Raw genomic sequence first — 26,120 nt, forward strand, 5'->3', positions numbered from 1 at the left:
CTGGATCGACTTCAGTACAAACAGCCTGCCCATACATGGATCAAATTTCAGCCAGTCCCTGGTGAACAGGCCAAAATCCCATCCATCTATGACCAGCATAAGTCACAATAGACAAACCATGTGCTTAAGCTGATAGCACAAACCATTCTATTATAATTTTTCATGTCTTTACTGAACACGCCAGGTTGGATAAAAAGCAATGCTTTAAATGTTAGCAATTCAGATTTTTATCAAATTTTAATAAAATGCTTTTGGAGAGAGAGAGAGAAAAAAAAAAAAAAAAAAAAAAAAAAAGGAAGATATTAATGTCCCTTAACCACTTCAGCCCCGGAAGGTTTTACCCACTTCGTGAGTAGACCATTTTTTTGCAATACGGTAGAGCTGCACGATTCTGGCCAAAATGAGAATCACAATTTTTTTGCTTAGAATAAAAAGATCACAATTCTCTCACTATTCGAGACATAAAATCTTTCACATAAAAAAAAAAAAAAAAAAAAAAAAAAAAAGGGGAGCTAACTTCACTGGTTAGTTTTTTTTTTTTTAATACAATTTTTTTTGAAAAAAATTAATGAATTTGAAAGACCGCTGAGCAAATAGTGTGACATAAAATATTGCAACAACCACCATTTTATTCTCTAGGGTGTCAAAAAATGAGAGAGAGAGCGAGAGCGAGCGAGAATGAGAGAGCGAGTATAGATAGATAGATATATTTGTTTGGGGGTTCCAAGTAATTTTCTAGCAAAAAAAAAAAAAAAATTATATATGGATTTTAACTTGAAACCAACAAATGTCAGAAAAAGGTTTAGGCTCGGTTCACACAGGGACGACTTGTCAGGCGACCTAGTCGCCTCCCGTTCTGTGCTATGGAACCGTTCTAAGGGGAGCGACGCAAGTCGCTCCGACTTAGAAAAAGGTTCCTGTACGACTTTGGGGGCGACTTGCATAGACTTCTATACAGAAGTCGTTTTGCAAGTCGCCCGGGCAGTCGTGTGCAGGTCGCCTCGGTGAGGCGACCTGCAAGTCGTGCCGCCTCTGGTGTGAACCGAGGCTTAGGGTTTAAACTTTTTTCACTTACACACAGTCTATTCCATTGAAAATTGTTACAATGTTTATACTTAAGTTCAACTGATAAAGAATGTTTTGATTCTTGGCAGACTGCCCAGTTTTTCTCATCATTTTTGATGTCTGTGGCTTCAGAAGAGCAGAGAGAATTGTTTGCATAGAAAGAATTGTAAAATACTTTAGTCAAGATCGCGATAACGATTCTTGATGATTAATTGTGCAGCTCTACAATACGGCACTGCGTCGATTTAACTGTCAATTGCGTGGTCAGGCAGCGCTGTACCCAAATAAAATTGATGCCCCCCCCCACCAAAATGGGAGGCAATCACAGCAGGAGCAGCGCGCGGTCCCTGAAAAACCACATGCACACAATCGCGCACAGGTACACGATTTTGCGAAGCTGGGCTGCCCTGCCACAGTATATGTATGGTGGGCACTCTGGAAGCAGTTAAATAGAGAACTAATTATTTATTCAGCATGAAATGGAGCTTAATTATGTAGCATGCAGCTGTATATTCTGCAATATTTTCATTTTTGGCACACTCATTCAATGAATCCAAAGTCTGCAAGCTGTGATAACATGCGCTGCACTGAAGCATTCACACTTCACAGTAACCATGAGATAAAACAAAGCTCAGGAATATTCCTTCATCCCATTGTTTAGTAAATCTATGCAAACTGACTGAATTGGTTTCAATATTGCCGTTCTACTAACCCACAGCTTACTATTCCAAATAGAATCTTTAATATAGGCAAACAAAATTAAGGTTTCCTAACCTTAATGTCCTTTTTACCAAGGACATGCTATCAAATATTGTGGACCAGTGCAACCTTTATGCACAGCAATTTTAAATAATCCAACGTCCTACTATGCCCGTCCCTACGAGTAGAGAGACCTAACGGTGGAGGAATTGAAGGTTTTTTTTAGGCCTCACAAAAAAAAAAAAAAACAAACACACACTTTGATGTCCTATTGGTCAACCCACCCCATGCCAATATTCTCCAAGGCAATGCCCAGAAACAGATACCTCATAACAATGAGGTTCCTTCATTTCAATGACAAAACCCAGTGTCCTCCCTGAAATGACCCAAATTATGACAGGCTTTTCAAAACTTGGCCGCTTCTAAATTATTTTTCTGAGGTATTCCCCCAGCTGTTTACCCCGGACCAAAACATATGTGTGGATGAGACCCTTGTTAAATTTAGTGGCAGGCTTAAAATAAAACAGTTTATTCCCAGTAAAAGGGCCCGCTATGGGGTGAAGGTATATAAATGATGTGACCGAGTCACAGGGTACATATATGCCTTCAAAGTTGACACCCAGCTGCAACCCCCTAATTGCCCAGACTACTTGGGATCAAGCGGGAAAATTGTTTGGGACCTCATCTACCCCCTACTGGAAAAAGGCTACAATTTATATGTAGACAACTTCTACACATCTCTGCCCCTGTTCCACAACCTTCACCGGAAGAAGACGCCAGCATGTGGCACCGTAAAAAAGAACCAGAAGGGCTTTCCTCAAAGTCTTGGCAATAAGACATTGAGAAAAAGGAGAAACAGCAAGTCTACAAAACAACAAGATTTTGGCAGTGAAGTGGAGGGACAAAAGGGATGTCTACATGTTGTCTTCAATCCACAATGATACCTTTGTGGAAATCCCCAGAAGGAATGGCCCCATACAAAAACCTAAATGCATCTATGATTATAATTTGTTTATGGGGGGAGTCGACTTCAAGGACCAAATGCTGGAACCATACCTTGCCACAAGACGGACATACCATTGGTATAAAAAAAAGGTCGCAATTTTTTTCAATTGGCCATATACAATTCATATGTAATTTATCGTAACGCCACCCAAAACCCCAAACGCTTCCTTGGCTACCAGGAGGAAGTTTTCACCGCCCTTATATTCCCGAACAGCCCACCAGAAAATATCCGATCAGATGTTCTAAGTCGACTCTCCGAACGCCACTTTCCCGATAAAATCCCTCCCAAACCAATAGGCCGACTGCAAAAAAAAAAAAAAAATAAAATAATAATAATAATAATAATAATAATAATAATAATAATAATAATAATAATAATAAATAATAATAATAAGTAAGGTGTGTACTAGAGCAGGACTCAGAAGAGACACATCTTTTTATTGTGCACAATGTCCTTCCGAACCAGGCCTCTGCATAGGTGAATGTTTTCGCCGTTACCATACTTCAGTAAATTATTAGTGAAGTATGGTAAACATAAGCCTCAGTTCCTGCAATTTACCCTCACACCCCTTATGCCACTGCCTGCTCTGTGACTGACCCTGGCTTGTTATTCGACCATGCTTCTGCCTAACGATTCTGTACATACCTCTGCCTGATCTGGAACTGACCTTGGACTGTTTGACCATGTTTTTTGCCTGCCTAATGGACTGATCTTGTACCCGGCTACTGGACTAGAGGGATTCAACACAGGGGTCTCACATGCGAGGGGCTCCAGAATGGTTTTTCTAGATTAAGAAAACAATTTTTTTTGTTTTCTCAATCCTAGATTAGGGTCTGGAGACTGAGGCTTCAAAAGAGATTTAGGTGGGAGAAGCCTCTACCCCTGTCCTGAAGGAGGCCCTACTTCTGCCTGTAGGACTTACTGCCGTCATGTCTCTGCCTGTTGCACTGATCACACCACATAGACCTGCCTACTACCAGGACCAATATTTTTGGTACTGCTGACAATATCTCTGCCTACACTGACCCTGGACTTTATATGGACAGTAACCCTGCCTGCTGCCTGGACAATTGTGTTCGCCATTGCTGACCAAGTCCCTGCCTGCTGCCTGGACCAGTGCTATCCTCCTGTGTACAACTGCACTACTACAACCACAGGTAATCTTTTGTTTACGCTTTGCTCAGCATAATGTATTTTGAGGTGTAATTCTTGGTATGTGCTTGCTATGTGTCCCTGGAACACCTGACGGTGTTCCTTGCATATTGGATCTCTGTATGTGGCCAGGCTGTGTAGAAGTCTCACACATGTGGTATCGCCATACTCAGAAGTAGCGGAATGTATTTTGGGGTGTCATTTTTACTATCTAAATGCTATGTGTTAGAGATATCTTATAAAAAAAAAAAAAAAAAAAAAAAAAAAAAAAAAAAAAGGACGTATGCCTCAGATTATACGTTGGGGTGTTAGCTTTCCAAAATGGGTCATTTTGTGGGAGTTTCCATTGTCCTGGTGCTCCAGGGCCTTCAAAAGTGTAATAGGTGGTTGAGAAATGTGATGTGTAATTTATGCTCCTAGAACACCTGATGGTGCTCCCTGCATGTTGGGCTTCTGTATGTAGCTAGGCAGTGAAAGTCCCACACATGTGGTATCATAATACTCAGGAGGAGTAGCAGAATGTATTTTGGGGTATAATTTGTGGTATACACATGCCATGTGAGTGAAATAAGCTATTACAATGACAATTTTGTTGGGGGGGAGGGGGGGATTTCAATTTTTCAAAGAATTGCGGGAAAAAATTACAACTTCAAATAACTCACCATGCCTCTAACTAAATACCTTGAAATGTCTACTTTCCAAAAAAGGGGTTATTTGGGGGGCATTTGTACTTTCCTGGCTTGTTAGGGTCTCAAGAAATGATAGGCCACCAGTACATCAGATGTGATAATTTTTTTTATGATTTGCACCATAGCTTGTAGACTCTAAAACTTCCACACAGACCAAATAATTTCCACTAATTTTTGGTTATTTTTACCAAAGATATGTAGCATTATAAATTGTGGGCAAAATTTATGAAGAAAAATTACTAATTTGCAAAATTTTATCACAGAAATTAAGAAAATTTTTTTCTTCAAAATTTTTGGTCTTTTTTCATTTATAGCGCAAAAAAATAAAAAAAACCCAGAGGTGATTAAATACCAACAAGAGAAAACTTTTTTTTCATACAAAAAAAGGACAAAAAAAAAAAAAAAAACTCATTTGGGTACAGTGTTGCATGACTGAGTAATTGTCATTCAAATTGTGGAGCACTGAAAGTTGAAAAATGGTCTGGATAGGAGGGGGGGGTTTAAGTGGTTAAAAGGGGGAAAATGTTCCAGGGCTTGAAGTGGTTAAATAATTTTTGGTAAATCTAAACTAAATTTGTACAAGAAAACTGAACATGTATGGCCAAGCCTTAGGCTTCTGTTGTGTGATAACACCTAGCCAACGGGTGGGAAAGCCTCAATTTCATCAGTCACTGAATGTGCTGCTAGTAATACGGAGTCATGTCAGAGCTTATGGAGTCTCAAAAGGAGGGCAAATTGTTAGTGCCTCTGACTATAGTTGTCAATTATAAAAAAAAAAAAAAAAAAAATACTGCGCGTGTGCATTTTAAAAAACTGAAAGTAAAAATGAAAAAGCTCCAACAGTGAAATGTGAGAAAAATTGAACAAGAAAGAAGTTGCGCTAATTGTGTATTAAAGAATGAACAAAGTCCAGCAAGTGATCTGAATGATCCAATATGGTCAATTTCCTTCACCTTATGGCCCTGTATTTGGCTTTTCATAAATTGCTATGTTGCGTTACATGTATAGGTTAATATGAGGGACCCTTTCAATTGTCAATACTCAACCATTCATAGGTTGTATTTCATTCCAATAGTTGTCTGCATCACATTATGCATGTAAAATTCCTTCCCCACAGGCGACTGCGGTAATGGAACTCAGATATGGGCATTGCCCTTCCTCAAGATGGTGGGCTATGACATGGGCGGATGTGGCTGGCCACACACCCCCAATCGCGCCCCACCTCCCCAAGCCTTGCGTGCAAACAACCCAGGGTTTCCCCGGGTCTGATTCGTAATGCTGGGGTGGATGAAACCTTGCCCACCCCTCTTTGTTAAAAGGTATGCCGAGCAGCGAGTAACGCCCGTCATACGACGCGCGATTACATCACAGCACATGCGCTGGTCAATCTGAAGCTGCCATCTTGGTATAGGTCTGCCGTCCAGATAGTCGATTCTGGCCGCCAGACCACTTAGGAGAACATACAGTAAAAGGTTCTCTTATATGACATGGTTAGTCAGTCTCTCTCTCCCCTCTATAGCCTGCAAACAGGCTGGTGACTTGCTTGGCAATGTGGAAGTACAGGTAGGATATCCTTCTGAAAGGAATGTTTTCGTTGCTCCTACCTTCACCAACTATGTCAGCCATGTTCTTCTGAGCTCTGTAGTTCCTCTCCACTAGCCTGCTGAAAGAGTTATTACCTGGGGATCTATCCATCTAGTAATCTCAGCCAGCGGTCTGAAATCCCCCTTGTAGTCCTTTAAACCACTTCAAAACAGGGCATTTTCACACCCTTCCTGCCCAAACCAATATTCAGCTCTGTTACACTTTGAATTACAATTGCGCAGTCATGCAACACTGTACCCATATGAAATTTAGATTTTTTTTCCCCCCACAAATAGCTTTCTTTTGGTGGTATTTGATCACCTCGGCAGATTTTATTTTTTGTGCTATAAGCAAAAAAAAGCAACAATTTTGAGAAAAAAATAAAAATAATAATTTGCAATAAGCGATTCCAACCACGTTTCCTGAAAGACCCAGAATCCCCAGGGGCACAACTTTTACAGAGCTCAGGCCCAGCCCGTCCCCCCTAACAACCAATCCTTGGTGACCCCTCAACCACCTTGTCCTGCCCTGGCCATGCCCCCATCAGTCAAGGCTCTTTCCCTAAGGGGCTCAAGAGGCCTTCATGACTGCTGAGGTGCAACGAGCCCAGGTTCAATGAACTAACAGATGTAAAGACAAACCTTCCAAAGACATCGTATATTGATTGGCTCGCGCAAAAGTTATAGCGTCTACAAAATAGGGAATAAATTTATGGCATTTTTTTTTTTTTTTTTTTTTTGCTAGTAATGGCGGCGATCTGCGATTTTTATCGTGACTGCGATAGAATCACTCCCTAGGGCCCGCACTAAGTGTAGGGGGAGGGGACTCACAAAGGGGAGGAGACTGATCGGTGTTACTCTGTACTGGGAACACACCATCGGTCTCCTCTGACAGATCCACAGTCCTGCTGTGTTCACGGGCAATTGCTGGTGTCCGGTGGACATCGCAGCCACCAGGCACGCGCATCGGGTGCCTAGTGACGTGGCGGGAGCGCGTCCCAAGGAGACTCAAAGTAAAAGATGTCATGACGGCGGCCCGGAGGGACAAAGGAATCCTGCCGCCATCATATCACTATGCGCAGTAGGGAAGTGGTTAAAAGCGAGCAGGGAGTTCCATTCGCGCCTGGCTCGCTGTAGTGGGCAGCGGTGATCTCACAGCCCCTGGTCTGTCCTCCTCCTCGCCACCTGTCTCCAGTGCGATTACAGATCGGGATGACAGGTCTGTATGCGAGAACAAGGTACAGCCCCACCTCCCCGTACACTGGAATAGTGTGCTCTGCGCTGTCCATCACAATTCCGGTGCAGGGAGGCGGGGCTGTACCACGAGCGTGTTCTCGCATACAGTCCTATCTGCCCAAGATGCGCTCCGACAGTTTACTTATTTCCTTGTCCATTTTGCAGATTGTGCCAATCTCTGCTTAAACGACAGTATATGGCGGTCAATCTTGGAACTTGCAGTGTTTGAAATACCTATAGCCAGCATTACCTTCCCCTCTCCTTTTCTCTGATAGGAACGTATCAACATTGGCTAATAAATTTTTGCGTAAAGTAGTCTTGCAGAGGAATAATAATAATAATAATAATTCACCATAGTTATTATAACATTATCACTATTGGTCTTTTTATAGAGCTAATGTGAGGAATTGAAATTAACTTAAAGGGGTTGTAAAGTTATTTTTTTTTTTTTAAATAACAAACATGTCATACTTACCTTCACTGTGCAGCTCGTTCTGCACAGAGTGGCCCCGAACCTGGTCTTCTGGGGTCCCTCGGCGACTGTTTCAGCTCCTCCCCGCAAGCATTTACCACCTTCATGCGAGCTCCCTCGCACGGTGGTGAGTGCTTGCGGGCGCGCTCCCGTGATACAGCCGGCGGCTATAGCCGCTCGCTGTATCACTCGGCCCCGCCCCCCCGGCGCGCCGCGTCATCGGATGTGATTGACAGCAGCGCGAGCCAATGGCTGCGCTGCTTTCAATCCATCCACTGCAGCCAATCAGCGACCAGGCTGAGCTGCAATGAAGCTGACGAGGACGAGGAGCGAAGATTCGAGGCGTCAGGTAAGTAAAACGGGGGGCCTGGGGGCGGCGGTACTGTCAAAAGTTTTTTCACCTTAATGCATAGAATGCATTAAGGTGAAAAAATTTTTACCTTTACAACCCCTTTAACATTTTTTATTACTTTATAGACTCAATGCGAGGAAACTAAACCTATGGAAGGAGTTTACCTGTCAACTATCTGTAATGGACCACCTCACGATAGCAGGAGTGATTTAAATGTTTAACCAAATTTTATGGCTGCAACACAATGTAAATATATTGTATTTTGAGTTATGGATACATTTCTAGAATCAAGGTGTGTAATTTAGTCCCTGATGGAACCCCTTGGGAGGAGGGCACACAGCTCATCATAAATAAAACTAAAAAATTTAGGTAGTACTTCGGAGGAGGAGGCAGCGTGCTCAGACAGCGTTGTACGTCATTTCTGAACGCACACTCCTCCCCGCTACAACCGGAAGTGACGTACACCACTGTCTGAGCCGTCCTGAATGTCTGGAAGTGCTGGGAACCACCAGTGTCCCTGGACCCATCAGCTGCCTCTTCACCAGTAAGATAGTCTTTCCCACGAGCGGATGAAGCACATTATTGATCCCACATACACTGACATCTTGTACATCTTTGCGAGATAAACGGCTGGAGAGACGTGGACTCCCTGCAGCATACCCTTTTTGGACGCCTTATCAGCAGTTCTGTCATAAGCAAGATTGACCTTCCACAATTATAGGGCGTACACACAGTCGGACCTTGTTCGGACATTCCGACAACAAAATCCTAGGATTTTTTCTGACGGATGTTGGCTCAAACTTGTCTTGCATACACACGGTCACACAAAGTTGTCGGAAAATCCAATCGTTCTAAACGCGGTGACGTAAAACACGTACGTCGGGACTATAAAACGGGGCAGTGGCCAATGGCTTTCATCTCTTTATTTATTCTGAGCATGCGTGGCACTTTGTCCGTCGGATTTGCGTACACACGATCGGAATTTCCAACAACGGATTTTGTTGTCGGAAAATTTTATATCCTGCTCTCAAACTTTGTGTCGGAAAATCCGATGGAAAATGTGTGATGGAGCCTACACACGGTCGGAATTTCCAACAACAAGGTCCTATCACACATTTTCCGTCGGAAAATCCGACTGTGTGTACGGGGCATTAGAGTTCACTCACTCTCTTTGCCATAGTGATTGCCACCAAAAACAGTTTTGAGGGTAATCCATTTTAACATGCATGTCTCTAATGGCTCAAAAAGGTTCCCCCGTAAGGACCTGTAAAACCAAAGAAAGATCCCACATTGGGAAGGGAGAGACCCTCAATGGTCTCTGCCTACTCAATGCTCAAAAAAAAAAAAAAAAAAAAAACACACCACACCTAACTATCCACAGATCAGTAGCTAGTTGTCTTTCTAGAAAAACGCTCAGAGCGTAAACTTGTCCTTTCAGGGGGCCAAGGGCTAACCCCTTGTCCGCCCCTGATTGCAGAAACTCCGCTATGGAGCTGTGTACATCAAAGGAACTTTCTGTGCACCAGCTATTAAAACGCTTCCACGTTTTCTGGTAGATAACCTGGGTTTCCTTTTTTCTGCAACTTAGGAGGGTCTCCACTAAGTGATCCAAGAAACCCCTGCCCCTCAGCAATTCTTCAGTAGCCAAGCCGCAAGGCTCCACCTCTCCACCTGGGGACAACAGACTGGCCCCTGGGAAAGAAGATTCTCCTGGACTGGCAGAAACCAGGGAGGTTCCGCTGCTAGACTCTTTAAGATGGAAAACCAAGGCCTCCTGGGCCAATGCGGTCAATTAGAATGAGGGTTGTGTTTTCCAGCTGGAACTTCCTCAGTACGGCTGGGATCAGTACAGGAGGGGGGAAAGCATAACACCTGGCGAAAGGCCAGCTCTGAGCCAGTGCGTCTACTCCTAGGGCTCCATCCCATCTGTTCAGGGAGAAGAAAAAAAGATGAGCCTTCCTGTTTTTTCCTCGACGCAAAGAGGTCTACGCATGGCCTTCCCCACTTCTGAGATATTGCCTCGAAGACCTCCTGGTTCAAAACCCAGTCGCCTTCTCTCAGCACCTTCCTGCTGAGGAAATCTGCCACCAGATTTTGTTCCTCCTTCAAATGCACTGCCGAGAGGGATAGAATATTTTCCTCCGCACACCTGAGAATGTTTTCCGCCAGGGCCCACAGGGGTCTGCTTTTGGTACCCCCCCTGCCTGTTTATGTAGGCTACAGCTGAGGAGTTGTCCGACCGGACTCGCACATGCTGCCCCTGAAGTTCTTACTTAAAGGCTCTGAGAGCCAAAGCTACCGCTCTGTTCCCTCCAGTTCGAGGATCTTTTTGCCTCTTCCCTCAGAAAGACGCTCTGAACCATCCGGGCATCCAGATGCACACCCCAACCTGTGCCGCTTGCATCGGTCGTGACACACCTGGACACTGGAAGAACCCACTCCAGACCCTGTGAGAGATTGGCCCCTCTTCTCCACCACCATAGGGATCTCTTGATCTGACTCGGTACCGTTATCAGAGAGTGCAAAGACCCCTGACTGTGGTCCCAAACCTTCAGGATGAAGAGTTGTAAAGGGCGAAAATACAACCCTGCCTACTGAACTGCTGGAAGTGCTGACATCAGTAAACCCAAGGCTGACATAGCCTTTCTTACTGATATCTGTTGGCTGCCCTGGAGTAACATCGCCCTGTTCACCTTCTGGACTTTCTCCAACGGAAGGAAGACCTTTTGTTTCATTGAATCCAACAGGTAACCTAGAAAGATTATCTTTTGTGATGGAATCAAGTTGGATTTCTCCAGGTTCAAGAGCCAACCTAGATTTTCTAGGGTGTCTCTTGTAAATTGTAGGTCCCGCAACAACTGTTCCGGGGAAGAGGCAAACAGGAGCAAATCGTCTAAATATGCGATCACCGAGATGCCCTTGATTCGCAGGAAAGATAAGACTTCTACCATAACTTTGGTGAAGATGCGGGGGGGGGGGGGGGGATAGCCCCAAGGGAAGGGCCCTGAACTGCCAGTGAAATGTCCCTTCTCTGGTATTCACCGCCAGTCTGAGGAACCTCTGACACCCTTCTGCAATGGGAATGTGTAGGTAGGCATCCCTCATTTTCGCAGATCGCCGCCATTAATAAAAGACTTTTGCGCAAACCAATCAATAGACGCTTATTGCGATTTTTTTTTTTTACCAAAAATATGTTGGAGAATACATATCGGCCTAAACTGAGGAAAATTTTTTTTAAATACATTTTTGGGGGATATTATAGCAAAAAATAGTTTTTTTTTCAAAATTGTCGCCCTTTTTGTTTATAGCGCAAAAAATGACCGCAGAGGTGATCAAATGCCACCAAAAGAAAGCTCTATTTATGGGAAGGAAAGGACATCAATTTTGGTACAACATCGCACGACCACGCAATTGTCAGCTAAAGCTGCTGAATTGCAAAAAAAAAAGCTCTGGTCAGGAAGGGGGTAAAATCTTCCGAGGCTGAAGTGGTTAAAACAGGGTTTAAAGCCAGCCAATCATTAGTAAAGATTCATGTGAATATTTCTGTCAATGTTTTTCTATTTAAAGGTCAATTTTAAGGCTTTCAAACAATTAAGTTGACAAGGTTTCCAAATTTCTGTACAGACAGGGTCTGCATCCATGTTTGTTTAAAGTAACACTAAAGCCTATTTTTTTTTCTTTTAAATAACAAACATGTCATATTTGCCTGCTCTGTGCAGTAGGGGGTGTTGAATATAATTGCAGCAGCAATGCATCGCGATTCAGACATTCGCAATTCTGCATCAGTGCTAAATCTGCAGCATCGATCTCCGATGACATCCATGCGGTGCTCTGCCTATTCTGGAGACAGAGGCAGAGCCTGCCTGGTGGATAAAGCCAACTCCTTCACTGAAGCAGAAAGTCAGCTGATGAGCTGACAGCCAGTAGTGTGAAGGGGGAGCTTGAGGAGACCCGACGTCAGGCAAGGCATTACTGGAAGGGAAAAGAGAAGCAGAGACACATGGAGCTTGGAGGGGGAAATAGACTGGACATAGTAGGCAAGTGTCAATATCACTGCTCACATCCCTCCCCCAACCACCATGCCTCTGTCTGATCCCAGCCATCCCACCACGCTTCTGCCTAGTCCTAGCCATCCCACCATCAGCACTTTTTCAGGTCTTTGTTAAAACTATCCACTGAGCAGCCAAGAACTAGTTTGTGAAAGTCAGTCTAGTCACAACTCTTACAGCAAAGAAGTCTTTGTTTTTCCTCTAGATGTAAAGAATGCCCCTTTGTTCTCTGTATTGAACTGAAAGTGAATAAATTGGGACCGAAACAAACTAATCGATTAAACAACTAATCGATTATGAAAATAATTGTTAGCCATTTTCATAATTGATTAAATCGGCCAGCCGATTAGTTGGCCTACATAAAGAACGCATTATTTGTTTACATATCAGGAAGTGCAGCACACCGTCCACACATGTCAGAATACAGTGCAGCACACATACAGCTCAGTACATCATCCATACATGTCAGCAAATGCCTGAGAACTTGTGAGGAGCAATAGCTCATGGGACATGTAGTCCTGGGCAGGAAGTGAGGGGTTCTAAAGGCAGAAGTTTTTTTTTACCTTGCTATAGGGCCACTCTAAACTATAATTTGCAGCTTTCTACTGGGGCACTCTGAAGGCAGGAGGAGGACCCCAGAAAAGTAGAATTAGGGCTGCTCTGAAAACGTTCTTAAAATGAATTTTCTTTTGAAGGAAGACATCGTTTTTGTATGGCCAGCATAAGTGACAGCAGGCGCAGGTAGCTTTTCTCAAGCCACCTACCTATGACAAGGAAGTCTATCATACATAGTATATATTACACTTCAATCTAAAAAGCAACAAAAAACCTGTCTTTAATTTTTTTTCTCTTTAAATAAAAAATTTGCTCTGAGTCTGATATTTACCAGATTAAACCAATATCTCTTCTGTCTGTTATTCATATTTAATACTGCATATAGATATTTAAGAAGAAATTGCCTTTTAATTTTAAACTTTACATATTAACTAAATTATACACTTTAAGGTCATTATCCGATTAATCGAAACTAATCAATTATGAAAATAATAGTTGCAGCCCTATAATAAATTGTAGTCCTCTTTTGGGACATTTGAGAATTAACCCCCACCCCATAATATAGTTCTGACTGCTTGAAATTTTGGATAAAAAAAACAAAAACAAAAAAAAACCCACACACACGTGCAGTAATAGTGATGCATGGTGGACAGGATAATCGTATTGTAAGACCAGTGAAGATGTGCGCCCCTACTGTGCAGTGTTTTTACATAGAGCAGCCCAGAGTCTCCTCTTGTCAGGTCCTTCTGTGTTCCTGGCCCCTCTCTCCTGCTGAGGGCCCCCACAGCAAGCAGCTTGCTATGGGGCACCAGAGCAGAGCCACAGCTCCGTGTCCATTCAGACAAAGTCACAGCCTGGCCCTGCCGCCCCTCTCTCCTTATTGGCTCACAGAGAGTTTGACAGCAGTGGGAGCCAATGGTGTCCCACTGCTGTCTCAGCCAATCAATAGGGAAGAGTCTCATACAGCCGAATCTCTCAAGCAACATCGCTGGATCAATATGGGGCTCAGGCAAGAATTAGGGGGGGCTGCTGCACACCAGGTTAATCTTAATACAAAAAAAAAAAAAAAAAAACCCCACACACACACCTTCTGCCTTTACAACCATCAAGTTACAAATAAAAACCACGCTGAATGAACACATGTCACAAAGGGGGCATTCATTCCATTTATATAAAACCTTGCTGATCAGAACACAGACCATGTGAAAAGGGCCTAAATAACTAAAATCTGCATTTAGGTATATTACAACATCTTTAAAATCTTTTTCAAACTAGATAAGGCATGAAACATTACATAAGTTGAAAAATGGCATTACAAACGTTATCTAAAAATAAGAACGTTGCATGTACAGTGCATCCAGAAAGTATTCACAGTGCTTTACTTGTTTAACATTTTATGTTACAGCCTTAAGCACTTGCCAACCAGCCGTCGCAGAATGGCGCTGCTGGGTAAAACGAAATTACCTTACATCACTTCGCCCTGTGGCCACTAGGGGCGCAAAACCCGCTGCTCGCCCCTGGAGCCGATGCGAATGCCCGGCGGCTCCCACGATCGCTTGTGACATGGCGAGAACCGGGATCTGTGTTTGAACACAGAGATCCCAGTTCTCTGAGGGGAGAAGAGACAGATCGGTGTTTATACTTTGTATGAACACACGATCAATCTCTTCCCCTAGCAAGTCCCCCCCCCCCCCCCCCTTCATTTAGAACACATAGCAGGGAACACAGTTAACCCCTTCACCGCCAGTGACATTTGTATAGTAAAAAATGCATTTTTATTGCACTGATCACTGTATAAATGCCAATGGTCCCAAAAATGTGTCAAAATTGTCCGATGTGTCTGCCGTAATGTCGCAGTCATGATAAAAAAAAAAAAAAAAAAAAAAAAAAAAAAAAAAAAAAAAATAATATAATGATATAGCAAAAAGTACATTGTTTTTTTCAAAATTGACACTCTTTTGGTTTAGAGAGCAAAAAATAAAAACCGCAGAGATGATCAAATACCACCAAAAGCAAGCTCTATTTTTTGGGGGGGGGAAAAAAAAGTCAATTTTGTTTGGGTATAACGTCGCACTACCTCGCAATTGTCAGTTAAAGCGACGCAGTCCTGAATTAATTGCAAAAAAAAAAAAAATGGCCTGGTCATTAAGCAGCTAAATCTTCAGGGGCTTAAGCGGTTAACCTAAAATGGATTATATTCCTCAAAATTCCCCATAATGACGTGAAAGAAGTTTGAAATCTTTGCAAATTTAATCAAAATAAACATAAAAATCATATGTACACAAGTATTCATAGCCTTTGCTAAAACACTCAAAATTGAGCTCAGGTGCATCCTGTTTCCACTGATCATCCCCAAAATGTTTCTACAAATTGATTGCTGTCCACCTATGGTAAATTCAGTTGATGGTACATGATTTGGAAGAGCACACACCTGTCTATATAAAAAGGTCCTACAACAGTGCATGTCACAGCACAAACCAAGCAATGAAGTCCAAGAAATTGTCTAGACTTTGGAGGCAGGACTGTATCCAGGCAGACAAATTTCTGCAGTATTGAAGGTCCCAATGAGCACAGTGGCCTCCATCATCCATAAATGGAAGTAGTTTGGAACTACCAGGACTTTTCCTAGAGCGGGCCATCCGGCCAAAATTAAGCGATTGGGGAAGAAGGGCCTTAGTCGGGGAGGTGACAAAGAACCTGATGGTCACTCTAACAGAGCTCCAGTGCTTCTCTGTGGATATAAGGGAACCTTCCAGAGAAGAACCACCATCTCTGCAGCACTCCACCAATCAGGCATGTATGGTAGCGTGGCCTCAGTAAAAGGCACATGACAACCTGCCTGGAGTTTGCAAAAAAGGCACCTGAAGAACTCAGACCATCAGAAACAAAGTTCTCCGGTCTGATGAAATAAAGATTAAAGTTGTTGTAAGCCCACAAAAAATAAACTAACTAACTAAAAACACCCTGCAAAACAAAGGCATTATGAAATACAGACCTTAGATCGAAGCCCCCGCAGCGGTGCACTCTGAGTTACTTCCGGGTATTGTGGGCTCCAGTGCTGTGATTGGCGGGATACCGTCACTCCCGCGCATGCGTGTGGGAGCCGCTGGTAACGGCAAACTAGCTGAAGCGACGGCACGAACTAGCTATTGCTTCAGTGCAGATGACGACAGCACATGCTGATACAGGGGATATCTCCTAAACCGTGCAGGTTTGGGAGATATCCGGGGTAGCTACAGATAAGCCTTATATAGGTTTACCTGTAGTAAAAAGTGGATTGTAAGTGTTTACAACCACTTTAAACTCTTTAGCCTGAATGGCAAGCGCCACGTCTGGAGGAAAACAGGCACTGTTCATCACCTAGCCAATACCATCTCTACAGTGAAGCATAGTGGAAGCAACATCATGCTGTGGGGATGTTTTTCAGCAGCAGGAACTGGGAGACTAGTCAGGATCAAGGGAAGGATGAATGCAGGAATGTACAGAGACATTTTTGATGAAAACCTGCTCCAGAGCACTCTAGACAGCAGACTGGAGCGAAGGTTGATCTTCCAACAGGACAATGACCCTAAGGTCATATCAGGCCTCAGATATTTTTTTTCTGCCAGCGATTCCCTGCTAAGTAAAAATCATAGCGGCTTTAGCCGGTTAATCGTTTTTTTTTACAGGCGGTGTGCTTCCACCGGCTCACCTGTGCAATCAGCTGGCAGCAGTATACAATAGAGCCGACAGAGAACCAGATGGTCTCCAGCCATCTATGACCGTCTGGGGCCAGGCGTGACATTAGGAAATCACTTCCGGCCTCAGCAGATTGTAAACACTATCGTGTTTTTAGCTGAAAAGGCTGACACCCCCCCCCCCCAGGCTTTCCAGCCTAGGAGGAGAGATGTGGGGGTCTTATAGACCCTAGATCTCTGTAAAGAGGACCTGTCATGCACTATTACTAGCAAGGGATGTTCACACATCTTGTAATAGGAATAAAAGGAGGGGGGAGGGAGGTGATTTTTACAGGTAGGAGAGGAGTGCCAGGACTGGCTTGGAAGTGGTTAATACATTTTCAAAGATTTTAAACAAACTTTCACGGTGTCATTATGGGGTTATCGTTTGTAAAATTTTGAAGAAAAAAAAAAAATGAATTTAGAATAAAGCTATAACAAAGCACTGAATACATTCCAGATGCACTGTATACATGCAGCCTGCACTATTTAAAGAAACCTCACGTCACAGCATAAGAAAGCATTACCCCACTAAACCTACCAGGTTTGCGACAAACACTGCAACTTTGAAGAGGCCTAGACCCTCCCTGCACCAGATGGCGCCAACAAAAGATCGGCAGAACAAAGGACTGTCAAGACACACGCAAAGCGTACGGTTTCTCAATTAAGACATAAAAACGAAAAGTTTAAAAATCGTAAATCACTTACACTCCTTCAGTTAAAGGGGAAGAAATTTCAGCTACGCACCCTGCGTCCTCCTCCTCTTTACTCGCATTGATCTGATCGCCCTCTGGTCCATTCTGTCCTTCCTGAGCCGCAGAAGGTTCCACTTCGGCGACCTCGGCGTCTGCGGCTTCATGGCCATTCTCGGAAGTCTCCATATACTGCTGCTCAGCATCAGACATGTTTTAAGAGTTAAGTATACGCACGCCTAAAAGACACAAAACAAACCAAAATTCAGCAATTCTGCGAACAAAGCACACACACACTACTCACACGTCTGCAAAGAGACCGAAATCTACGCCGCAAATTACACCCCCCCAAGTCTCCGCATGAGTCAATCGCAAAATCCCATGTAAAGCACTGCACACAACAAATGCTGCTTGCCAAACTAGTGGGTAATCGCATTCAGCTAATCTAATGCACGAATAATCTACAACTATCGCCTACAAAAATAATATGTCCATAAGCAAAACCACAATCGCTAGCGCTGCTAAACGTCCTCACACACCCCCACAATCGTTCAATTTCTTCAAAATGGATTCTACCGACAATGCTAACTCGTGGCTACTTTTATAGAGCCGGAAAGATGCACTCCGAAACACGCGGAACCACTATTGGCTGTTGGTAGACCTCCTTTGTATTCACCGGGGTTCACCATTGGAAGGTCTGTCAAGAGCTCGAAATCCTAGCATCGCGAGCTTTACAAGCCGCTGATTGTCGACCCTGGCTTTTGAATGCAGATTTCTTTACATCTACTGGCTCGCATGTTGAGCTATGTAATTGTTTTATTAATACAGTGGAATAAGGTAGCATCCGACAAAGGAAAGCAGCTGCTGTCAAAATGTTTTCATTTAATTCCATTAGAGAGCTGCGGAGTAGCTTGTATTTTGACGTCACAAATATAAAATGGCTTCGTGAACAAACTGGAGCATCACATTCGTATGGGTAAAATATGTCAAGGAAGATGCCTTACCTAAAAAACGTGTAAAGCGTTGGGGTGGGGTCCATTGCAATAGTTTGACAACCTTAATTTCTTGCACTCGGTCTATTTTTTTTTTTTTTTTTTTTACTAGCTAGTTAACACTCCATGTTACAAAAAAAGGCAGACAATCAGAACACGTATTATGTCACAAGAATGAAAGAATCTAAACAAAATTAAACATTTGTGTGTGTGTGTGTATATATATATATATACACACACACACACACTATATAAAGAAAAAAACTAAATTGTATTTACAGTCATTGTTCCATGTGTTTCTTATTTGAAATATTGGGGCTGATTTACAAAAGCCGTGCGCCATCAGTAGAGGCGCACAGCACATTCTCATATTTACGAAACGGTGCGCCGGGAACAGCGTGAATCCCCCCATTTACTATAGCCGACCGCCTAACGCAGATATACTACGGCAGAATGGCACGGGTAGGCAAAATCACGTACCTGGTTCGTGATTGCTTGCCGCGGTCGGCTTCTGACTGGGAGCGTTCAGAGATGAGAGGGAGGCCATCCATTCGTGCCCCCCCCCCCCTTTTTTTATACTTTGCTGTTTACTGTGTTTTATTGTTAACCATGTTTTTGTTTTCAGCTATGGCATTCACGACTTTGAGTGGTTATACCAGAATGATGCCTGCAGGTTTAGGTATCATCTTGGTATCATTCTTTTCAGCCAGCGGTCGGCTTTCATGTAAAAGCAATCCTAGCAGCTAATTAGCCTCTAGACTGCTTTTACAAGCAGTGGGAGGGAATGTCCCCCCCCTCCCACCGTCTTCCATGTTTTTCTCTGACTCTCCTGTCCCAACAGGGAACCTGAGAATGCAGCCGGTGATTCGGCCAGCTGACCATAGAGCTGATCAGAGACCAGAATGGCTCCAATCATCTCTGTGGCCTAAGAAACCGGAAGCTACGAGCATTTCATGACTTAAATTTCACCGGATGTAAACAGCGCCATTGGGAAATTGGGAAAGCATTTTATCACACCGATCTTGGTGTGGTCAGATGCTTTGAGGGCAGAGGAGAGATCTAGGGTCTAATAGACCCCAATTTTTTTAAAAAAAGAGTACCCGTCACTACCTATTGCTATCATAGGGGATATTTACATTCCCTAGGAACAGTAGGAAAGATAAAAAAGCAAAAAAAAAAAAAAAAAAAAGCACCCCTGTCCCCCCCTGCTCTTGCGCAAAAGCGAACGCAAGCATTGGGCTGGCGTCAAATGTAAACAGCAATTGCACCATGCATGTGAGGTATCACCACGAAGGTCAGATCGAGGGCAGTAATTTTAGCAGTAGACCTCCTCTGTAAATCTAAAGTGGTAACCTGTAAAGGCTTTTAAAAATGTATGTAGTTTGTCGCCACTGCACGTTTGTGCGTAATTTTAAAGCATGTCATGTTTGGTATCCATGTACTAAGATCATCTTTTTTTATTTCATCAAACATTTGGGCAATATAGTGTGTTTTAGTGCATTAAAATTTAAAAAAGTGTGTTTTCTTTCCCCAAAAAATGCGTTTGAAAAATCGCTGCGCAAATACTGTGTGAAAAAAAAAAAAATTAAACACCCACCATTTTAATCTGTAGGGCCTTTGCTTTAAAAAAAATATATAATGTTTGGGGGTTCAAAGTAATTTTCTTGCAAAAAAAAAATATTTTTTCATGTAAACAGTGTCAGAAAGGGCTTTGTCTTAGAAGATTGGGTTATGTGTGACAAAAGCTTCTAAATGTTGTGCATAAAATGCCAGGACAGTTCAAACCCCCCCCCCCCCAAATGACCCCATTTTGGAAAGTAGACACCCCAAGCTATTTGCTGAGAGGTATAGTGAGTATTTTGCAGACCTCAATTTTTGTCACAAAGTTTTGAAAATTGAAAAAAAAAATTTTTTTTTCTGGTCTTTCTTCATTTTCAAAAACAAATGAGAGCTGCAAAATACTCACCATGCCTCTCAGCAAATAGCTTGGGGTGTCTACTTTCCAAAATGGGGTCATTTGGGGGGGGGGGTTGTGCCATCTGGGCATTTTATGGCCTTCAAAACTGTGATAGGTAGTGAGGAGTGAAATCAAAACTTTACGCCCTTAGAAATCCTGAAGGCGGTGATTGGTTTTCGGGGCCCCGTACGTGGCTAGGCTCCCAAAAAGTCCCACACATGTGGTATCCCCGTACTCAGGAGAAGCAGCTGAATGTATTTTGGGGTGCAATTCCACATATGCCCATGGCCTGTGTGAGCAATATATCATTTAGTGACAACTTTTTGTAAATTTTTTTTTTTTTTTTTTTTTTGACATTATTCAATCACTTGGGACAAAAAAAATTAATATTCAATGGGCTCAACATGCCTCTCAGCAATTTCCTTGGGGTGTCTACTTTCCAAAATGGGGTCATTTTGGGGGGGGGGGGGGGTTGTACTGCCCTGCCATTTTAGCACCTCAAGAAATGACATAGGCAGTCATAAACTAAAAGCTGTGTAAATTCCAGAAAATGTACCCTAGTTTGTAGACGCTATAACTTTTGCGCAAACCAACAAATATACGCTTATTGACATTTTTTTTTACCAAAGACATGTGGCCGAATACATTTTGGCCTAAATGTATGACTAAAATTGAGTTTATTGGATTTTTTTTATAACAAAAAGTAGAAAATATCATTTTTTTTCAAAATTTTCGGTCTTTTTCCGTTTATAGCGCAAAAAATAAAAACCGCAGAGGTGATCAAATACCATCAAAAGAAAGCTCTATTTGTGGGAAGAAAAGGACGCAAATTTTGTTGGGTACAGCATTGCATAACCGCGCAATTAACAGTTAAAGCGACGCAGTGCCAAATTGTAAAAAGTGCTCTGATCAGGAAGGGGGTAAATCCTTCCGGGGCTGAAGTGGTTAACAGACGATGGAGTTGCCAATATTATGGGGTGATGTGAATAAGTTTAGTAACAACTGCCCAAATAAGAAATATGCCCAAAATACAATGAGAAAGTAACTTTTTCAGAGCAAGCCTGCTGTGCCTGCAAGTACGTTTAGAACTGTGTGAGAACAATGTAAGCACTGCGCATGCGCAAGCGGCTTTTGCGCGCGTTCAAATGCGTTTGTTCTCTGCGTGGCCAAAATCTTAGTGAATGTCAAGCAACATAAATGCAATTGCGTGGGTTGAACGGGCGCACCTCTAAACTTGACATTTTTTTTTTTTTTTTTTTTTTTTTTTTTTTACGCTGGTTCACCCTTATGCATTTTTTTAAGGATATTTGCACACAGGTCATGTTAGCATGTTACATTGTCAACATGTGATATGCACCTTGTTAAAATTATGTAAAAAAACTCCAGCTCCTCCTAAAAGGGCTTTTAACCTCCCCCCTCTAATGCATACAATTTCCTTGGGCTAGCTTTGGCTTTTAACCACTTGCCTACAGGGCACTTTCACCCCCTTCCTGCCCAGACCAATTTTCAGCTTTCAGCGCTCTCACACTTTGAATGACAATTACTCAATCATGCAACACTGTACCCAAATGAAATTTGCGTCCTTTTTTTCACACGAATAGAGCTTTCTTTTGGTGGTATTTAATCACTAGTGGGTTTTTTATTTTTTGTGCTATAAATAAAAAAAGACTGAAAATTTGGTGAAAAAATGCCTTTTTCTTTGTTTGTCATAAAATTTTCCAAATTAGTAATATTTCTTCATAAATTTTGGCCCAAATTTATACGACTACATATCTTTGGTAAAAATAACCCTAATTAGTGTATATTATTTGGTTTTTGTGAAAGTTATAGAGTCTACAAGCTATGGTGCAAATCATTGAAAATTGATCACACCTGATGTACTGAAGACTTATCTCATTTCTTGAGACACTAACAAGCCAGGAAAGTACAAATACCCACAAAATGACCCCATTTTGGAAAGCAGACACCCGAACGTATAATCTATGAGGCATAATGAGTCTTTTGAACTGTTCATTTTTTTCCAGAAGTTTTTGGAAAATGTGGAAAAAAAATGAAAACCCATTTTTTTTTCCCACAAAGTTGTCAATTTTTAAGATATTTCCAACACATAGCATGTACATAGCAAAAATGACACTCCAAAATACATTCTGCTACTCCTCCTGAGTACAGCGATACCACATGTGTGAGACTTTTACACAGCCGTGCCACATACAGAGGCTCGCCAGGGAAGTAACACCTTCAGGCGTTCTACAAGCATAAATTACACATCTCATTTCTCAACCACCTATTACAGTTTTGAAGGCCCTGGAGCCCCAGGACAATGGAAACGCCCACAAAATAACGCCATTTTGGAAAGCAGACACCCCAATATATAATCTATGAGGCATAATGAGTCTTTTGAACGGTTCATTTTTTTCCAGAAGTTTTTGGAAAATGTGGGAAAAAAATGAAAATGCATTTTTTTCCCACAAAGTTGTCAATTTTTAAGATATTTCCAACACATAGCATGTACATAGCAAAAATGACACCCCAAAATACATTCTGCTACTCCTCCTGAGTATGGTGATACCACATGTGTCAGACTTTTACACAGCCTGACCACATACAGAGGCCCACCATTGAAGTAGCACCTTCAGGCGTTCTACAAACATAAATTACACATCTAATTTCCTGACAACCTATTATTTTTGAAGGCCCTTATATTTCTAACACATTGCATTTACATACCAAAAATTACACTCCAAAATAAATTCTATTGAGGAAAGGGTAAAAAAAAAAGTATTACCTGTGGTTTTAGTAGTGTCCCCAGAGAAGAGAATTGGTGCAGGCAGCAGGCAGGGATGTGCTTAGCAACAATAGTAATTATCCAGGCAGCAGGCAGGAATATTGTCTATAGTCAGCACAAGGATATCGTCAGCACAGCCAAAGCATTTGTCCATAGAAATTGTCCAGGCAGAGACAGCCAACACAGCCATAATATTGGTCCTGGTACACCGTTACCTCCGTGCACTCATTATTGTACCGCTCTCCAGCCCTTCATAAACATACTGCCTCTTGCTACAGCTAATTATTTCCATAGTCCAGGTAGCAGGCAGAGGTGTGGTCAGTTTATGCTGCAGGCAGGGGGATGGCGGCAGTAAGTCAGCAGCAGGCTGAGGGCCGCAATCAGGTAAGACCTGTGCACACTGGTAGAGGCTTCGACCCACCCAAAGCTCTATGAAGCCTCTGGACTCCAGACCCTAATCCGGAAATTACGAAATCCGGAGACAACAAAAAAAATTGTTTTCTCCATCCGGAAAAACATTTCTGGAGCCCCTCACATGTGAGACCCCTGTGTCCTACAGTAGCAGGGCAACAGATCAGTCCAAGCGGTAGGCAAAAGCAAAGTCCATAAAACAGACCAGGGTCAGATGACGTGCAAGCAGTCCAAGTGGTGGGCAGAAGCGTAGTTGGTAAAACAGGCCATGGTCAGTTCACATGTAAGCAGTCCAAACAGTAGGCAGCAGCGTAGTTGGTAAAACAGGCCAGGGTCGGTTCACATGTAAGCAGTCCAAACGGTTGGCAGAGGCATAGTCAAAAAACAGTCCGGGTCAGTTCACTTAGAAGGCAGTGGAATAGTTATTTGAGGAAGCATGGGAAATGGTCAGCACAGATGATGAAAATGGGGAAGTGGTTAAGAATATGGGCTAATATTTAAGGGATGTGTGATATAGTCTGAAGCATTCACCAATGCAAAGGCCGGGTTCAAGGGGACACTGGGGACAATGGTAGCTGGTATCTCTTCAAAATCCTTTACTGCTGCATACTCGACATCTTTTTTGGCATCTTCAGCCTGCTTCAGATGGGTGAATGTGGTCTGGGAAGTGGCGTTCATGAAGTCGGCTAACAGCATCAGAGCAAAGGTTTTCTGGGGGGGGGGGGGGGGTCTTTGATGGTAGATGAGGGACGTGACAACTTCTTCAATGAAGTTTAGGAAGTGGGCAGGGCTTTCGGTGGATTTGGTGTAAATTATGTAGGCATTATAAATGGCCAAATGAATTAAATAGAGTGCTACTTTCTTGTACCAGAAACGGGACCTCCTTATTGCTAAATAGGGCTGAAGCATTTGGTCGTTGAAATCCCCCCCCCACCCCCCATGTACAGATTGTAATCTTGTACACATTTTGGCTTTACAATGGGACCTCGTCTTCTCTGAACTTCAACTGTAGTGTCGTCATGGATGGTGGACATCATGTACACATTCCTGGTATCCTTCCGCCTCAAGGCCAGCACTTTGTTGCATCTCAGAGTTGCTCTTTCTCCGCTTCGCAATTTCTGGTGGGAAGCCCTTTCTATTCTTTCTGGAGGTTCCACAGGCCAAGGTTTGTGCGAGGTATAGGTGTTTGAAAAGGGGCAGGCTGGTATAAAAATTATCCAGGTATATGTGGTAACCTTTCTTCAGCAGTGGGTAGGCCAGGTCCCATACAATTTTACCAGTTGTGCCCATGTAGGCCGGGCACTCAGGGGGCTGGAGCTGGGAATCTCTTCCTTCGTATATGCGGAACGCATACAGATATCCCGTGACTCTCTCGCAAAGCTTATAAAATTTCACTCCGTATTTGGCTCTTTTGCTAGGAATGTATTGTTTTATTCCTAGCCGGCCTGAAAAGGGTACCAGGACTCATCTACACATATATGCTTATCGGGGACATAGAGTTCTGCAAATCGTTGGGAAAAGAAATTAATGAGTGGGCGAAGTTTATATAATTTATCGTAATTTGGATAATTGCGGGGAGGGCACTGGGTGTTGTCACTGAAATGAAGGAAGCGCATTATCATTTCGTATCGGGACCTGGGCATTACAGAAGAATAAATGGGCATGTGGTGAATGGGGTGGGTGGACCAATAGGCATGTCCTTCATTTTTTTTTTTGTAAGCCCCATGTTTATGGTGAGGCCCTCCAGAGTCAAACCCTTCCACTTGAATGGACGGGCGTAAGAAGATTGGGGGTTGTTGGCAATATGCTGCTGGGCATATAAATTGGTCTGGTCCACGATGAGTTGCAGCAAAGTGTTGGGCAAAAATAAATTAAAACAATCAATTTCAGAAAAAATTTGGGTATTGGCCTGCACACCTGGCTGTGCGGTGAAAGGGGGAATTCTTGCTGATCCTGAGTCGGAAGGCAGCCATGTTGGATTGGCAAGACCATCTGGGAGATATGTAGCGGCCCTGGCTCTTGGGGGACGTGGCACTCCAGTGCTGGTAGTTGGAGTTCCTGTGCTGGCATTTGGGCATGATGCTGCGGAAGGGCTGGTACTGGGCATTTCTTGTGGCCTTTCACTGGCGGCAGCTCTAGGACTGGGCCTTTGGTTTTGGGGTCTATCGCTGGCAGCAGCGCTGGTACTGGGAATTTGATCCTGGGGTATATTGCTGGTGGCTGCCTGGTTTCCAGAGCGCCGTGCTCTTTTGGGAGGGATCCATTCTTCCTCTGAATCATTTGCCGATCCACTACTTTCGATCGGTTCAAATGCTGAATTTGATTCACAATCGGAATTGGCATTTGAATCTGATGAGAGCTCTCCGCTGCTCTCATCAGTCATGGAGAGGATCTGGAACGCCTCCTCACTTGTATAGAATATTTTGGACATTTTTTCTGAGTGTGACAGGTGACAAATTACGGTTACTGATGGGCGACAGGTGATGGGTGACAGGTGACGGTCACTGATGGGCGACAGGTGATCGGTGACGTGCGACGGTCACTGGTGGGTGACCGGTAACGGGTGACAGTCACTGATGGCAGTCTCTGATGGTGACTGGTGCACTTTATGGGACTGATAGGTGACAGATGAGGGTCACGGATGGGTCACTGACGACGGTCACTGATGGTGGTCACTGTTGATGGTCACTGAAGGGTGACAGGTGCACC

General features: G+C 43.2%; 1 protein-coding gene across 7 annotated transcripts in view; it reads right to left on the bottom strand.

Moving 5' to 3' along the window:
• HNRNPAB (heterogeneous nuclear ribonucleoprotein A/B) overlaps nucleotides 1–26,120 on the bottom strand; it is a 258,340-nt gene that overhangs the window by 110,530 nt on the left and 121,690 nt on the right. For 4 of the 7 annotated variants that reach the window (XM_073620765.1, XM_073620767.1, XM_073620772.1 and 1 more), the window contains exons 1-2: nucleotides 17,806–17,957; nucleotides 17,283–17,505 (exon numbers count right to left, since the gene is read on the bottom strand). In XM_073620765.1, the coding sequence (XP_073476866.1) occupies nucleotides 17,283–17,479 (197 nt within the window). In that variant the 5' untranslated portion in view covers nucleotides 17,480–17,505; nucleotides 17,806–17,957. Of the gene's footprint in view, nucleotides 1–17,282; nucleotides 17,506–17,744; nucleotides 17,768–17,805; nucleotides 17,958–26,120 lie in introns of those variants that run through there. The other 3 variants (XM_073620770.1, XM_073620768.1, XM_073620769.1) reach the window with 3 other exon arrangements.

This window comes from Aquarana catesbeiana, linkage group LG03 (assembly GCF_042186555.1).
Source record: "Aquarana catesbeiana isolate 2022-GZ linkage group LG03, ASM4218655v1, whole genome shotgun sequence".
Lineage (NCBI taxonomy): Eukaryota > Metazoa > Chordata > Amphibia > Anura > Ranidae > Aquarana > Aquarana catesbeiana.